The sequence below is a fragment of the Capra hircus genome, chromosome 7 (assembly GCF_001704415.2).
Source record: "Capra hircus breed San Clemente chromosome 7, ASM170441v1, whole genome shotgun sequence".
Classification (NCBI taxonomy): Eukaryota; Metazoa; Chordata; class Mammalia; order Artiodactyla; family Bovidae; genus Capra; species Capra hircus.
Window position 1 is genome coordinate 30,352,018 of NC_030814.1, and position 16,871 is coordinate 30,368,888.

General features: G+C 42.8%; 1 protein-coding gene across 6 annotated transcripts in view; it reads right to left on the reverse strand.

The window, feature by feature from the left end:
• The window catches only part of LOC108633191 (teneurin-2), a 755,039-nt gene that overhangs the window by 88,630 nt on the left and 649,538 nt on the right, over window positions 1-16,871 (reverse strand). For all 6 annotated transcript variants that reach the window (XM_018050074.1, XM_018050073.1, XM_018050072.1 and 3 more), the window contains 4 exons: window positions 15,857-16,067; window positions 11,208-11,327; window positions 7,760-8,021; window positions 6,715-6,982 (listed from right to left, as the gene is read on the reverse strand). In XM_018050074.1, coding sequence (XP_017905563.1) covers window positions 6,715-6,982; window positions 7,760-8,021; window positions 11,208-11,327; window positions 15,857-16,067 — 861 coding nt within the window. The remainder of the gene's footprint in view (window positions 1-6,714; window positions 6,983-7,759; window positions 8,022-11,207; window positions 11,328-15,856; window positions 16,068-16,871) is intronic.

Here is a 16,871-nt window from a genome sequence, read left to right on the forward strand (position 1 = left end):
ATGAAAGAAGAAATTAAAGGGGAAATAAAAAGAAACAGATTAAAATGGAAACACAAATACCAGAACTTCCAGGATGCACTAAAAGCAGTACTAAGAGGAAAGTTCACAGCAGTAAACACCTACATTAAGAAGGATCCCAAATAAACAACCTAATTCTATGTCTTAAGGAATTTGAAAAAGAACAAACTGAATCCAAAGTTAGCAGAATAAAGGAACAAATAAAGACTAGTATACAAATGAATAAAATAGAAAGGAGAAAAACAATAGAAAAGATTAACCAAAACAAGAGTCAGTTCTTTGAAAAGATAAACAAAACAGAAATCTTTAATAAGACTATGGAAAAAAGAGAAAGGACTCAAATCAACAAAATTAAAAATGAAGGACACATTATAATTTATACTGCAGTAATACAAAGGGTCATAAGAAGCTCTTCTGAATAACTACACACCAATAAACTAAACAATCTGGAAGAGATGGAAAAATTCTTCAAGGCATAACTTACCAAGACTGCATCAGGAAGAAATAGAAAATCTGAACAACCAATTACTAGTAAAGAGATTGAAGCCATAATCAAAAATCTCCCCATGAAGAGAGGCTTAGGACCAGATGGTCTCACTGGTGAATTTCTCTAAACACTTTATGAAGAATATACAGCAATCCTTTTCATATTGGAAACAATCAGAGCGTCCAGTGATGGATGAATGAATAAAGAAATGGCAGTGTATACACACACATACACACACACACAAAATGTAGTATATGTGTACATACACAATATTGCTGAGTCATAAAGAACTGGAAATCCTACTATTTGCAATAACATGGATGGAACTTGAAGGCATTATGCTAAGTGAAATAAGTCAGACAGGGTACGACACTGTATGATCTCACTTATATATGGAACCTGAAAACAAAATGAAACAAACTAATAGAAAAAGAATCACTAATCTAGAGCTAGACATTTTGGAAAGTGAAGTCAAGTGGGCCTTAGAAAGCATCACTACGAACAAAGCTAGTGGAAGTGATGGAATTCCAGTTGAGCTGTTTCAAATCCTGAAAGATTATGCTGTGAAAGTGCTGTACTCAATATGCCAGCAAGTTTGGAAAACTCAGCAATGGCCATAGGACTGGAAAAGGTCAGTTTTCATTCCAATCCCAAAGAAAGGCAATGCCAAATAATGCTCAAACTACCGCACAATTGCACTCATCTCACATGCTAGTAAAGTAATGCTCAAAATTCTCCAAGCCAGGCTTCAGCAATACGTGAACCGTGAACTCCCTGATGTTCTAGCTGGTTTTAGAAAAGGCAGAGGAACCAGAGATCAAATTGCCAACATCCGCTGGATCATGGAAAAAGCAAGAGAGTTCCAGAAAAACATCTATTACTGCTTTATTGACTATGCCAAAGCCTTTGCCTGTGTGGATCACAATAAACTGTGGAAAATTCTGAAAGAGATGGGAATACCAAACCACCTAACCTGCCTCTTGAGAAATCTGTATGCAGGTCAGGAAGCAACAGTTAGAACTGGACATGGAACAACAGACTGGTTCCAAATAGGAAAAGGAGTATGTCAAAGCTGTATATTGTCACCCTGCTTATTTAACTTATATGCAGAGTACATCATGAGAAACGCTGGACTGGAAGAAACACAAGCTGGAATCAAGATTGCCAGGAGAAATATCAATAACCTCAGATATGCAGATGACACCACCCCTAAGCAGAAAGTGAAGAGGAGCTAAAAAGCCTCTTGATGAAAGTGAAAGAGGAGAGCGAAAAAGTTGGCTTAAAGCTCAACATTCAGAACACGAAGATCATGGCATCTGGTCCCATCACTTCATGGGAAATAGATGGGGAAACAGTAGAAACAGTGTCAGACTTTATTTTTTCGGGCTCCAAAATCACTGCAGATGGTGACTGCAGCCATGAAATTAAAAGACGCTTACTCCTTGGAAGAAAAGTTATGACCAACCTAGATAGTATATTCAAGAACAGAGACATTACTTTGCCGACTAAGGTCCGCCTAGCCAAGGCTATGGTTTTTCCTGTGGTCATGTATGGATGTGAGAGCTGGACTGTGAAGAAGACTGAGCACCAAAGAATTGATGTGTTTGAACTGTGGTGTCGGAGAAGACTCTTGAGGGTCCCTTGGACTGCAAGGAGATCCAACCAGTCCATTCTGAAGGAGATCAACTCTGGGATTTCTTTGGAAGGAATGATGCTGAAGCTGAAGCTCCAGTACTTTGGCCACCTCATGCGAAGAGTTGACTCATTGGAAAAGACTCTGATGCTGGGAGAGATTGGGGGCAGGAGGAGAAGGGGATGACCCAGGATGAGATGGCTGGATGGCATCACGGACTCGATGGACGTGAGTCTGAGTGAACTCCGGGAGATGGTGATGGACAGGGAGGCCTGGCGTGCTGCTATTCATGGGGTCGCAAAGAGTCGGACACGGCTGAGCGACTGAACTGAACTGAATAGAAAAAGATCAGACTCGAGGTTCCCAGAAGCAGAGAGTGGGGAAAGGGGAAATTGGATGAAGGTGGTAAAAAGGTACAAATTTCCAGATATAAGATAAATAAGTACTAGAAACAAAGCAAAGAAGTACTAGGAATATAATGTATAACATGATGACTGTTGTTAACACTGCAGCATGATACACAGGAAAGTGGTTGAGAAAGCAAATCCTATGAGTTCTCATGATAAAAAGAAAAAATTTCCCCTTTTCTTCCCTTTTTTGCTGTATCTTTATGAGAAGATAAATGTTAGCTGAATCTACTGTGCTAATCATTTCACACTATAAGTAAATCAAATTATCATACTATATGTCTTACCAGTAATGTATGTCAATTATTTCTAAAACTGAGGAAAAAATCCAGAGATGAAAGGGAAAAACAATTGATTTAAATTTTTTAAGAGAACTCAGCTATTCCCTTCTTGGTATTTATCCAGAGAACACTAAGACATTAATTCCAAAAGATATATGCACCTCTATATTTATTGCAGTGTTTACAACAGTTAAGATACAGAAACAACCTGAGTGCCCACTGGTGGATAAGTGAATAAATAACTTGTGGTACTTATAGACAGTGGAAATACTACTTGGCCATAAAAAGAATGAAATCCTGCCATCTGTGACAACATGGATGGACGTTGAAGGTATCACGCTAAGTGAAAGAAATCAGAAAAAGAAAGACAACATTCTGAATGGTTTCACTCATATGTGGAATGTAAAATAAAACAAATGAACAAACAAAATAAAGCAAAAAAAAAAAAAAAAAAAGGCAAAGATATTGAGATCAGACTAGTGGTTCCCAGAAGGGAAGGGAGTTTGAGGATAGGTCAAATGGGTGAAACGGATCAATGGTATGGTGACAGGTGGTAACAAGATTCGTGGTGGTGATCACTTTGTAGTGTGTACAGAAGGCAAGTAATAATGCTGTATATCTGAAGCATATATAACAACAAGAAAAAATCAACCAGTTACAAAAGGTGGATCTTATGTGGATTCTGATTCAAGCAAATGAAGTACTTCTATTTTCAGATATTCATAAGGCAATTAAAATATTGAATGATGACTGGCTGTTTGATATAAAGAAATTCTTCTGTTTCCTTGTTGTAATGATGATATTGTTATATTTTCAAAGTGCTTTTTAGAGATACATTCTGATATATTATGAATGAAATGATGTGATGTCTGGGACTTGCTTCAGAAAAATATAGGAGGCAGAGGAGTAGCTGAAGGTAAAGAAGAAACAAGAGTCAACGAGATGTGTTGATAATGGTAGATGGTACAATGGTACATGGGGTGTGTTATAGTATTCAGTCTATTTTTTGACGTTAGCTGTCATTTTGATATTGGCTAAAGCCTGACATACAGTTGACAATAAATGCACTAGTTACTCCAATAACTTATTACTGTTCCGAAGAGTAGCAAGGAAAGATAAGAAAGCCTTCTTCAGTGAACAATGCAAAGAAATAGAGGAAAACAACAGAATGGGAAAGACCCATTTCTCTTCAAGAAAATTAGAGATACCAAGGGAACATTTCATGCAGAGATGAGCACTATAAAGGACAGAAATGATATGGACCTAACAGAAGCAGAAGATATTAAGAAGAGGTGGCAAGAATATACAGAAGAACTATACAAAAAGGATCTTCATAATCCAGATAACCACGATGGTGTGATCACTCACCTAGAGCCAGACATCCTGGAATGTGAAGTCAAGTGGGCCTTAGGAAGCATCACTACAAACAAAGCTAGTGGAGGTGATGGAATTCCAGTTGAGCTGTTTCAAATCCTAAAAGATGATGCTGTGAAAGTGCTGTACTCAATATGCCAACAAATTTGGAAAACTCAGCAGTGGCCACAGGACTGGAAAAGGTCACTAAAGAAAGGCAATGCCAAAGAATGCTCAACCTACCATGCAATTGCACTCAACTCACACACTAGCAAAGTAATGCTCAAAATTCTCCAAGCCAGGCTTCAACAGTATGTGAACTGTGAACTTCCAGATGTTCAAGATGGATTTCAAAGAGGCAGAGGAACCAGAGATCAAATTGCCAACATCTGCTGGATCACCAAAAGAGCAATAAAGTTCCAGAAAAACATCTACTTCTGCTTTATTGACTACACCAAAGCCTTTGACTGTGTGGATCACAACAAACTGTGGAAAATTCTGAAAGAGATGGGAATACCAGACCTGCCTGACCTGCCTCCTGAGAAATCTGTATGCAGGTCAGGAAGCAACAGTTAGAACTGGACATGGAACAACAGACTGGTTCCAAATCAGGAAAGGAGTACGTCAAGGCTGTATATCGTCACCCTGCTTATTTAACTTATATGCGGATTACATCATGAGAAATTCTGGCCTGGAAGAAGCACAAGCTGGAAGCAAGATTGCCGGGAGAAATATCAATAACCTCAGATACTCAGATGACACCACCATTATGGCAGAAAGCGAAGAAGAACTAAAGAACCTCTTGATGAGAGTGAAAGAGGAGAGTGAAAAAGTTGGCTTAAAACTCAAACATTCAGAAAACTAAGATAATGGCATCCAGTCCCATCCACTTCATGGCAAATAGGTGGGGAAACAATGGAAACAGTGGGAGACTTAATTTTCTTGGCTCCAAAATCACTGCAGAAAGTGACTGCAGCCATGAAATTAAAAGGTTCTTGCTCCTTGGAAGAAAAGCTATGACCAAGTTAGACAGCATATTAAAAAGCAGAGACATTACTTTGCCAGCAAAGACTGTCTAGTCAAGGCTATGGTTTTTCCAGTAGTCATGTATGGATGTGAGAGTTGGACTATAAAGAAAGCTGAGTGCTGAAGAATTGATGTTTTTGAACTGTGGTGTTGCAGAAGACTCTTGAGAGTCCCTTGGACTGCAAAGAGATCCAACCAGTTAATCTTAAAGGAAATCAGTCCTGAATATTCACTGGAAGGACTGATGCTGAAGCTGAAACTCCAGTACTTTGGCCACCTAATGTGAAGAACCAACTAATTTGAAAACACTTTAATGGTGGGAAGGATTGAAGGTGGGAGGAGAAGGGGATGACAGAAGATGACATGGTTGGATGGTATTGCCGACGTAATGTGTTTGAATAGGCTCCCGGAGTTGGTGATGGACAGGGAAGCCTGGCGTGCTGCAGTCCATGGGGTCACAAAGTGTTGGACACGACTGAGCGACTGAACTGAACCAAACCACTCACTGATGAAGCAGACCACAGGACCATATTCTGAGCATGTGTAACCTGCTAGGTGTGTGTCTTTAGGTAGCTTGCTTACTCTGCCCTCCTATCCCATCTAGATAATGGGGATTATGAGAGTGCCTTCTTGACAGTGTTAGTGAGAGGTCACCCAAGACAAAAAAGATTTAGCACAAAGCTCTGCACAAAGGGAGTATCTGATAAACACTGGAGGCCAGTTACAGTGAACATTTTTGAGTTTGCTGGTTTCTTACTTTGGTAAACTTACTGCACTTCTGGAAAACCACAAGCCTATTAGTGAAGCATATACAGGATTCTGGATTTTAATTAATTCCCAGACAGCTTTCTACAAGTAAGAACATATACTGGGTGGGTTGATATGAATCCACAGTTCACAGTTCTTCAAAGACTGATAATTGTAGGACCTTCTCTCACAGTGGTGTTTCTTAAGTAGGAAGTCACATGATTCCTTCAGAGGCAAAGCCTGGAACAGAGAGTGTGGCCTTCAGATACCCTCTCACTCCATCCTCTGGTCCCCAAGGTGTGTCTGTGCCACTCTGGAACACGACCCAGCCCCTGCCCAGTTCTCTCCCCATCTCACAGTCTCCCTGTCCACCACATTCCAGCCACGCTGGCCTATTTTTGTCTTTCAAAAACAGCTTTTCTCTTTGTCACAGGGTTCCTTTACCTTCTAGTCTCTGTTTAAATGGCACCTGCTGAGGAACTTCCCATGAACACCCACTCATGGTTGCCCCTCCTTCCCAGTATACATCACTTATTTTCATAAATAAAACAAACAAACAAATAAATAAACAGTCTATGTTTATCATCTCGATACCCACTAGTATAGAAGGTCCATGGAAGATGACTCTTGTCTGTCTTATGGACCACTGCACTCTTAACTACTGGAATAGTGCTTGGCACATACTAGGAATTCAACAAATACTTGTCAATTTAATGCATGCCTAAATCCAAGAATCAATAAGGGGTTGAAACTGAAACATACCAACAGCATCAGAGAGTCCATAGACCCTTTGGCCATAGGCATCTGTCTTATCCCAGATGAAGGTGTAGGCCAGGTTGGGAGAAGCCTGGAATGACTTCTGGAAGAGGTGCCCCTCTACAGCAACCATGAGATGAACCTTGATGAGGTTCAGGGGCACCGTGGATTGGGTCATGGTGATCTTCAGCAGTGACTTGTAGCCTGCGGTCCTGGAGCTCAGGTAGCGCAGCTTCACAGTGGACCCAGGGAGCTCAATTTCTTCATGAAGGACCTGGAGGAGAGGAAACACAGGTAGAAACAGTGCATGAAACACACCCCAGAAGCTAGGCTGCTTGCAACCCACGGCTACCTGCCTGCTATCATCCTCACCAAAGCATCCCACCTTACAGGGGTGGGGTGGAAGAACCCCTTCCCATGGCTGAGGAGAGAGGAAAAAAACCAACAACCACAACTTTATCCTGCACGATGGAGCGAAGGGGCCGAGGTTATGATTTTTGGATTAATAATTATTCTTGGTCACTGTTGTGTTTCTTTTTAAAACCACACTGTTGGCAAAAGATGTAAATAAGAACAGCAGGCTTTATTGCTAGTTGCATGCAAGGAGGCCACAAGAGGCTGTAATTATATGAACCTGCAACTTCCACTGACAATTGGTATAAAGCAACAGGGAAGCAATAATGTAATATGCCCTCTGTCGTAACACCGATGTAGATCATTAAAGCGCCTCTTATCATGTATCTCTGTGACTAACAGGAATAAAAAGCAATTTGCAGGTGGCGTGCACATATGTGTATCGTTTTTATTCTATTAAAAGCTCCAGTGACTGCCAAAGTCTTGAACAACTATCTGGAAACATCTGGAATGTCCAGGAGAGATTCAGTTTTCTCTCCAGCGACAATAAATTATACTGTGTCCTTACTTTTTGTCCCTCCCCCTTAATAGTAGTTTCTGGCTTACCCCAGGAGAGAGAGATGGTGGGAGGAAGTTGGCCAGTGGGTTTGGGTCAGGGCCGGATCGAGAGTCCCACCCCGGGACCCAGAGCTCCTACCTGGGTCTCGGGCACAATGGGATTCTGTCCCGGGGTGGCACTGAAGAAGGTGGACAACGGGGAGGAAATGATGATTGGATCCGGCCGGACAAACCCACTGAGGTCACAGCTGGGGATGGAGTTCTCCTCTGTCTTCATCACCAGAGTGTCCATGGCGTAAAAGCTATTCCACGGCAGCCACACAGTGCGCTCCTGGCTCATGAACGGGGCCCGCTCAAAGTGCAGCGTCAAGGAGGCACCACCATTGGCGATCAGGTCGAACCTGGAGAGGGGCAAATGGGCTCATTCAGAGGGTCTGAAGGGGCAGAGCAGGCAGGAGGAGACAGCGGGCTTTGTCAGCAGATGGGCTGGGTCACACACTTACTAGTTGTGTGACTGTGGGCAAGTTGCCGCAATTTCTTCATCTGTGAAATGGGAATAGTTACACCGACTTCACAGTGTGGCTGAGAGGATGAAATATCATCATGAATTCAGAACAGACGTCAGCGGACTAGACCCGTGAGCTAAAGCCGGCCCACCACCTGTTTTGGTAAAAAGTTTTGTGGGAATCCCAGCCATGTCCATTCATTGACTTATTCTCTCCAGCCATTTCTGGGGTACAGTAGCAGAGCTGAGTAGTTGTAACAGGAACCATATGGCATCTCAGCCTAAAATAGATACAATCTGGCCCTTTACAGAAAATGCTCCCTCACCACTGGTATAAAGCATTTAGCATTGTGCTAGGCTAATAAGAGTCTTTACTACTTAGTGGAGTTACAATGATTTGATTCTAGGCTCAGGAAAGCTTTCTTTTCATCAACCTGTGCTGTTTCTGACTTCTTTTTTTGGTTTCATAGAACTTTAACTTTTTTTGAGATACCATTGACATATAACACTGTATTAGTTTCAGGTCTACAACATAATAATTCAATATTTGTATATGTTGTGAAATGTTCACCACCATAAATCCATTCATCACCACGCTCAGTTACAATTTCTTTTTTTCCTGTGCTGAAAATTTTAAGATACGTCTTAGCAACTTTCCACTATACAATATGGTATCATTAACTACAGTTACCACATTGTACATACATCCCAGGACTTTATTATTAGAAGTCTGTACTGTTTAAAATATTTTTATTTTATATTGGAGTATAGCTGATTAACAATGTTGTGACAGTTTCAGGTGAACAATGAAGGGAGTCAGCCATACATATACACGCATCCAATCCACCCTAAATTTCCCTCCCATCTAGGCTGCCACATAACAGTAAGCAGAGTTCCATGTGCTATACAGTAGGTCTTTGTTGGTTAAGAAGTTTCGACTTTTTAACCTCCTTCAACCATTTTGCCTTGTTTCTGATATATTTTTCCAGCACACAAACTTATTTGGCATTTGGAATGAAATGGCTCTTACTGTTTCTTATATTTTTGACAATTGTTCTTAAACTATATTCCTGCTTGTTCTTTCAGGCTAGATGGAAATCTACTACTAGTGAAGTAAAATAAAGGTAGTTCTTCCCCAGTTAAAGGAAAAGAAAGTCAGTGGAGAGAAGTCACTCAATTTGACCTTTTACTCTTCCACCAGGATCTCAACTCCCTACGGGCAGTGGTGCTCTCTTCCACACACTTCAGAATCCCCAGCACCTAGCAGAGTTCCTAGAGTACAGTAAAAACCCAATGGAAAAAAAGGGGAGATATACGTATATGTATAACTGATTCACTTTGCTGTACCCCTGAAACTAACACAATATTGTAAATCAACTATACTCCAATAAAAATTTTAAAAAACTCAATGAAAATATACAGACTCTCTGACTTCATTCAATGTTGGTAACAGTTTTGGTGTTTCTCAATAGACATAAAATGAGTGAACAGGGAGCATATGAGTATTAAGGTAAATATCATGGTAGAAGAGTTTATTCTGTTAATTTGTTTACATTTTTATTTTAGGGCATGCATGCTGCTGGGGACAGTTTATTTATTTAGAGTGCAGGAGAGTGAAATGTTTTGAAGCGACGTTGTTCCTCCTTGGGATGATAGAGTTGAACCACCCATGTCTGTGGTGCACAGCACTATACATACAACAGATTGTGGGATTCCTTGGAGCATTTCCAATACATCCTGTGACTTCCAGGCTCTGCTACCTGGACAAGCTGAAGAATCACCAATCCGGGAGGTTGGATACATGATCTAGGAAGTGGATTTAGGTGATAATTAGTCTGGAAGCAGTTAGGAAGGATGGGGCAGTGTGAGGTGGGAGAGACAGCAGACCAAGGACTCAGAAACCTCCTCTGGTGTTATCACAGGACTAGAACGCTGGCTTCTGAGAATGAACAAGTGCCTAGGTAGCCTTATACGGTACACCTTCACGGTCCTAGTGCATTCAAATCATGAGATTTGGCTGCAGGAACATAAGATCTAAGACACCAGAAACCTGGCGAATATTAAGAATTTGATGTGAATCATCAGATGCCTTCTTTGAGTCTCAAATGGAAATAGGAGGATAGGGCTACTGTGGGCTGGTCATTTTTGAAACTACCCCAAGGCTATTTTAGGACATTAGGGAAAAAAAAAAAAAGTCCAGATTCTTCACCAGAGAAATGACAAGAATCAGAGTACATGATTTGTTTATGATTTTCCAGACTCCAGTTTTATAGGAAAAGTGTTGCATGAGATTTACAGCCACAGCCTCCTCTTTCATTTGAATAGAACACAGTAGTGTGTGGTGTGTGTGTGTGTCTTTGTGTGTTTTAAGGCCAGGGTGGGTGCATGTTTTCCCCTTCCTATAGATGTCTTTTCTTCTTTTTATCTTTTTCTCTAAATTGCAATTCCATGCCCAACACATTAAGGAAATGACAGCGCTTTCATCTTGGTGGGGGCTGCACGGGTGTGGGTTTCCAATCAGAAGATAATAGGGTAAGGTTGCCTCCTTCACACAGCAGGGTGAAGGCTAAATGTATTTAATTAGACTTCCCTGATTACAGCCCACCCCCTCAAAATAGAAGCGAACACACCACCGCTCCTAAAGTTACAGATGAACACAGAAGGGGTTCACCACAGGACACTGTGGCCTGTGGATCCCTGTCACCCTGCATGGCCTTTGATTTAAACGAAAATAGGAGTGAGGTTCCAAGGGCTACTTTCCTTTCCTTCTAGACTCTGCCACCCTGAACCTTATCCCCAACATACACCCACACATACACACACAGAGTGAAAAGCATTTACATGCCATGGGAAAAGCATGGGTGTCAGCAGCCCTGGAGAGGTTGGCTACTCTAGTTATCTTCCATTTTTGAGATCATACCAAAAAATATATATCTGGGTGGGGGGATTCTCCCTCGAGATCTGGCCTGGTGGGGTCTTCCCCCAGCCTGCAAGGGGGAGGCATGTGGTTCCAAGCCCACTGCACCATCTGTATCTTTGCAGCCTCAATACTAAGTAAGTGGAGCCCCACAAAGCTACTTACGTGCCATCTTGGCGGGTGATGGTGTAGCCGTATTTTGGATACTTGACAAAAGACACGTTCACACCAATCAGGGGAGTCCCATCTGTAGTTACTACTTGGCCTCGGATGAGAGAAACCAAACTGAGAGAAAGAGAAACACAAGCTTTTGAGCCATACTCAGGAGAACAAGGGGACAGGTGGTGGGGATCGCCGTCAAGTTCCCCTTCTCTGCTGCCAAAGCTCCCCACACCCCCATCCTCATCTGGTCCCTAAGGCAAGGAGAAGACTTTCAAATGTGAACTGCTGGCTTCACACGATCATAGGGAGCTGTGGGCAAGAGGGGTGCCTCTGTGCTGGCTTTTCCTGAGGAGCAGTCTGGGGGTGAGGTCCATGGGCAGTGTCCTCAGTCATTCTACTGGGCAATGGGGTCCCCTGGGCACAGTCCCTCTGCCTTTGGCCTCACTCCGCTTCTTGACATCACTTGGCTTTTGCTTGGCTGGAGATCCAGGCTGCCCCACATCACTCATGTTTGTGCCTTAGCCTGGCACAGAGAGTATTATCCTCGGGTGAGAGCTTCCCCATCTGCCTACTCATTTCCTTTTTTTGGCTTTGGAGGAAGGCAATGTTACTTCTTCCCTCCAGGCTGGGATGACAGAGGGAGTGGGGAGTGGGGAGGAAGGGAAGCACACAGAGGTTTTCAACAAGGCCAGGGCATATACATACATTGTTTTTTTTTTTTTTTTTTTGGTTGTTTCGTTTTTCTTTTTAGTTGCCCTTTAAAAATAAAATTTCTCACAATCCATGACAGCCTGAGGAAAAGAGAATATGAGAGATATTTTCTCCAGCAGAACTATCTTAGATTCTGGATTCCATGTAACTATATATTTTTCTTACATCAAATTCCTGCTACCCTGATTTGGGGCAGGGGAGGGGGGAAGTGGTTGAAATCCCTCTCAACTTTTGGCCTCTGTGGCAGAAACCTCTCCTCTATCCAGATCATAGTAACTAGAATGTTCCCAAGATGCCAGCATTCAACCAGCTCCTTCGGGGAAATCCCATAAAGCAAAGGACATGCTACAGTAGTCTACTCAAAATCCATGGAGAGAGAACGCACATGTCTCCCTTCGCCTGAATTCTCCTGAGCTCATAGAGAAATGGGCGAATGAGAAGTGCCACTTCTGCACTGAGGCGCCCGCCTACCAGGCAGGTCCGCAGCTGTATCGTTGACCCTCAAGCCATTGGGCCATTTGGCGAAGGCAGAGAGGTTCTCAGGCATCCAGATTCCTGGACACGCTCCCAATTTCTGGACTAGGTAATAAAGCTGAGCTGTTCTGTGCCAGAATCTTGTCCAAGTCTGCTCAATTTTTGGAAAGCACTGACTTCTGCAATCCCAAGTGACCAGAAAACTGGAGGGATGTTCTCTCCAAGCACCTCCCTTTCTATTAGCAATCCCCCCAGCTGTTCCACTCCGACCCTTTGATGATCTCAGGAGGGTTTAGACTGTTCCACTGACAGCTCTAATTGTCTGCGACTGGCTGCCTAACAAATGAATTCCATTTTTAGCTGGTTCTAACCACAATGCTAGAGTCTTTTGAAAGTGGAAAACTAATTTATGAAAATAATTCTTTTGTTCAATTCCCTTTCCTTATCTTAGCTCAGACTAAGATTTCTTTCAGGCCTTCCTAGACACTATTTTAAAATCAATGATGTGTGTTGATGACCACAAGGTACAAGCTGCTTGTGATGAGAAAACAAAATTGGGAATGTATCCCACAGTGGAGTTATTTCCCCCCTCCTTTTTAATACAACTGTGATTTCTTTAAATCACTCCTGCAGCACAAGACTTTGCCGTGTGCCATAGGAATAAAGGGAGCTGGGTTGCCTATGATTTCTACCCTCTATTTTCCTAATTCTTCATTGCTGCTGGCTGCCTACATCTCTAGGCAGTCAATTCGCAGCAAAGATTCAGCTAAGACATGCTATCAGTTCATTTCTATTTATGATTATTGATGTGTAACAATTATCACATTATCTAGATAGTGAGATCTGCTCTATAAATTATAGTGGTGGAGTCAAGGCATTTTAGTTATTTTTGTATGCCATTATCTAGGGGAAACGCCTTCTTAGAAGTCTTGAATTAAGTTCTTTTTTACTCCGAGCTTTGTCCTTCATTATTTGTCAGAGGATAATGCACTGAAATTCACATGCTTAGTGAACTTCAACCTATGTCTTGGAGTAACATTTTGCATTTCTGAATTATGGATCCAAGCTGACATGCTGGAGTGTGGGCTCATTTGGGTGGTGCTATTGATTGCTGCCTTCAAAGCTTCAGAGAAGCTTTCTCTAAAGTAAGTTTCTTTTGCCCAGATCTCTGGGGCTGATATAGTCTACCTAAAATACTGCAGTCCCTGCCTGCTCCCCGACTTCTTGGCTCTAACTCAGGATGCCTTCTGGGAGTGGTAACTACTGGTGAGGAAGATAAGACTGACTTTTAAGGCATAAGTGAAGAAAGAGTATGAAAAGAATACAAGGAAATTAAAGGATTTAGGGGAGAAATAAAATGTTAATAGGAAGCTGACGGAAACAGAGTATGAGCCTTTGAAAGATGCATTTATAGTATAACCAAATGGTATGCAAACCTGGACTTCCCAGGTGGCGCTAGTGGTAAAGAAACTGTCTGCCAATGCAGGGGCTGTAACAGAGGTTGAATTCGGTCTGTGGGTGGGAAAGATCCCCTGGAAGCAATCCACTCCAGTATTCCTGCCTGGGAAATCCCATGGACAGAGGAGCCTGGAGGGCTACAGTCCACAAGGTCGCAAAGAGTCAGACACAACTTAGCATGCACACACATGCAAACCTCACTGAAATGGTTATGGACTGATGCAAGGGCCTGTCATCCTGGCAATGGGAATCATGTCCATAATTAAAAAGAAACATACCAACACAGTCTCTGCCCCAGAACTAGGAATTAATAAGCAGAGAAAATATTTTTTTTGGTTCCAAGATATGTGGTTTATTTTTTTTGAGGGCTACTCGTATTCAAATAATATTACTGTGTGTAGTATAATCTACACTTACTAAGTTAATTTTACCAATCAAGAAAATAAAGTTTATGAGGTTAAATCACTTGCCTAATGTGGCACAGCCAGAAGATGTCAGGGTTGAAACAGGCGAGGGCTGAGATTATTTTTTTTCTCTTCTATTTTATTTTTAGTGAAACCAGAACAGAGAGAGGCTAAAGTTGCTGGCCCAAGGTGACCTTGTTAAGAACCCTCATAGTCAGAGAGCTGCCACGAATGGGGCTGCATAGCTTCCCAGGGAGCTCTAAGGGCTGCAGAGTTCATTGGCTCCACCATTACCCACCACCTCCCCACTCCCACCCTCCCCAGGCTCTCCCAAGGAGGACCAGAGTCTGAGTTGTGATGTGGTGATAGTCTCCTCCCCAAAGTCTAATGAGGGGGGCTCCAAGACAATCTCTTGTAGACTCAGAGGCTCTTCTAAAATGTAAAGTTCACTATTTCCTTCTCTAGTTGAAAGCCTGCTTAAACAGCATATTTCCTGAGTTGCTTCAGGGTCAGCCCAGACCTAAGTGAGGGGGAAGAAAACTAAGAGAAAGATGGCATGCTGAGGGCTGTCAGAGGGATAAGGGGATGGGGACAAGTTTCTAGAGGTTCCCAGTTCTCATTTCTCCCTGAGAAGGAGCACAAATATGGGGGGGCATCCCCAAGGAGGTCACACCCGCCGTCGTCACATCTGCTGACATCATTGTTATCTGGATCCAGACTGACCCAGAGGGAGAGCAGAGATGTGCAGGCAGGCCTGAAGAGGACAAGACTGCCACCTCTCCTTGCCTTCCTTCCACCCTCAGCATCAAAAACAGCGGCTAGAAGACACCGACTAGGAGGATGGGCATCTCAAAGCCAACTCGTCTCCTTGCTTTCTTCTCCAGGGTACAGCTCTAATCTGTCCTGGTGGGAAAGGAGGGGCCAAGCTGCCTACAAAATAAACCCAGAATTTGCCCCAGAATACTCATAAGCCTCAAATTAGCAACTGAGAGCAAATGTAAATTCAAGAGAATCCACTCTGCCGCCGCCATTTTGGAATGAGAAGGGGAAATGCCCAGGCACAAAGCCTAACACCAAGTAAGCAATTAGCAGATACAATCAGTGGGGGTGGGGGTGCGCTGGCTATGAGGATGAGAGCCAATCTATACACATCAAGTCTCTAGCTCATCATAGGTGCTCAATAAATTCTAGCAACTGGCATCATCCTGACTCTAAGACGCCACAAATGATAAGTCATGCTGTTGAGTTTACAACTGCTTTAAACGCCTATGGTTGATTCATGTCGATGTTTGGTAGAAACCAATACAATACCGTAAAGCAATTATCCTTCCAATGAAAAATAACTAAATTAAAAAATACTCTAACGAATGAGATATTTCAGTTATGATCAAACAGAAGTCACAATCAGGGAGATTTAGAATAATAATAACGTCATAAAATAATAGATCCTCAAAATGATCTAGAAAGCAGGCAGTTAATGGGTCTCCAGCAGGTTCTGCACCGCAGGGGGTCAAATCCCACAGAAGAGCCAGGAGCACTTCCTCCTGCTTGGACAGGAAGGGAAGCAGTGACCTCAGTCACCTGCAGGGACAGAAGGGTGCCTACCTGCTGTTGAAAGGGTTGTCTCCAGGAATGATGTGGGTGCTGTCTTTGCCGGCCAGGAGCTTGATGCGGTCGTAGAAGGACTTCACTGCGGGTGAGTCTGTCTGGCCCTGCTGAATGATGTCTAGGGGGTCCCGGGACCCTCGACAGAGCAGGCTATTCTGACAGGCTGACTGGAGGCAGCAGTCAGGGTCCAGGCAGTCCACCAGGCCATCTGGAAGGGCAGAGACAAAGCCAGGGGTCAGCAGATTTCACGGCCCAAAGCTGCTCTGAGATGCTAGCACCTTTTTTTAAAATTAATTAATTATTGACTGCATTGGGTCTCAGCTGTAGCACGGGGATCTTCGTTTCTTTCACTGTAGCCAGCACTCTCTAGCTGTGGCACCACGGCTCAGTAGTTGCTGCATGTGGCCTTAGTTGCTCTGCAGCACGTGGGATCCAGTGGTTAAGGATAATTGCAAGGCAGATTCTTAACCACTGGACCACCAGGGAAGTCCTTGAGATGTTAACATCTTTGTCCCAACCAGCCTTGGCCCTTCCCAAAGGCCTGACCTGGCAGGTTTCCCACAACAAGCCTAGTATATTTCCAATATAAATAGAAGACTGAAAGAAAGTTGTTGAGAATGTTGACAAATGGTTATCCCCAGGTAGTAGATTAGTGTGTCTCTTTCTTTTTCTATCTTGTGTTAAAACTTATGTATTTCTACTTTTTCTATTATGAACACGTATTATTTGAGCGGTTGGCAATAAAAACTACGGTTGGCAATAAAAACTAACACTTTGCTTTTAAACAACGTAGCACAAAAAAATTACCTGTTGCTAGATTTCAGAGACCCATGTTAATGGGTATGCAAGTCATCAAAATGCATGGGATTCCTTAAATCCTGCTTCAGCGGAGAAAAGCATTCCATCTCCACTTCCTCTAAGCCAGGGAGGGTAGTGCTGACTAGTGGGAGCACCAGGGGTGATGAGTGACATTTTCCAGGAAATGTGGAGATATGGCTTTGGCATGAGCATC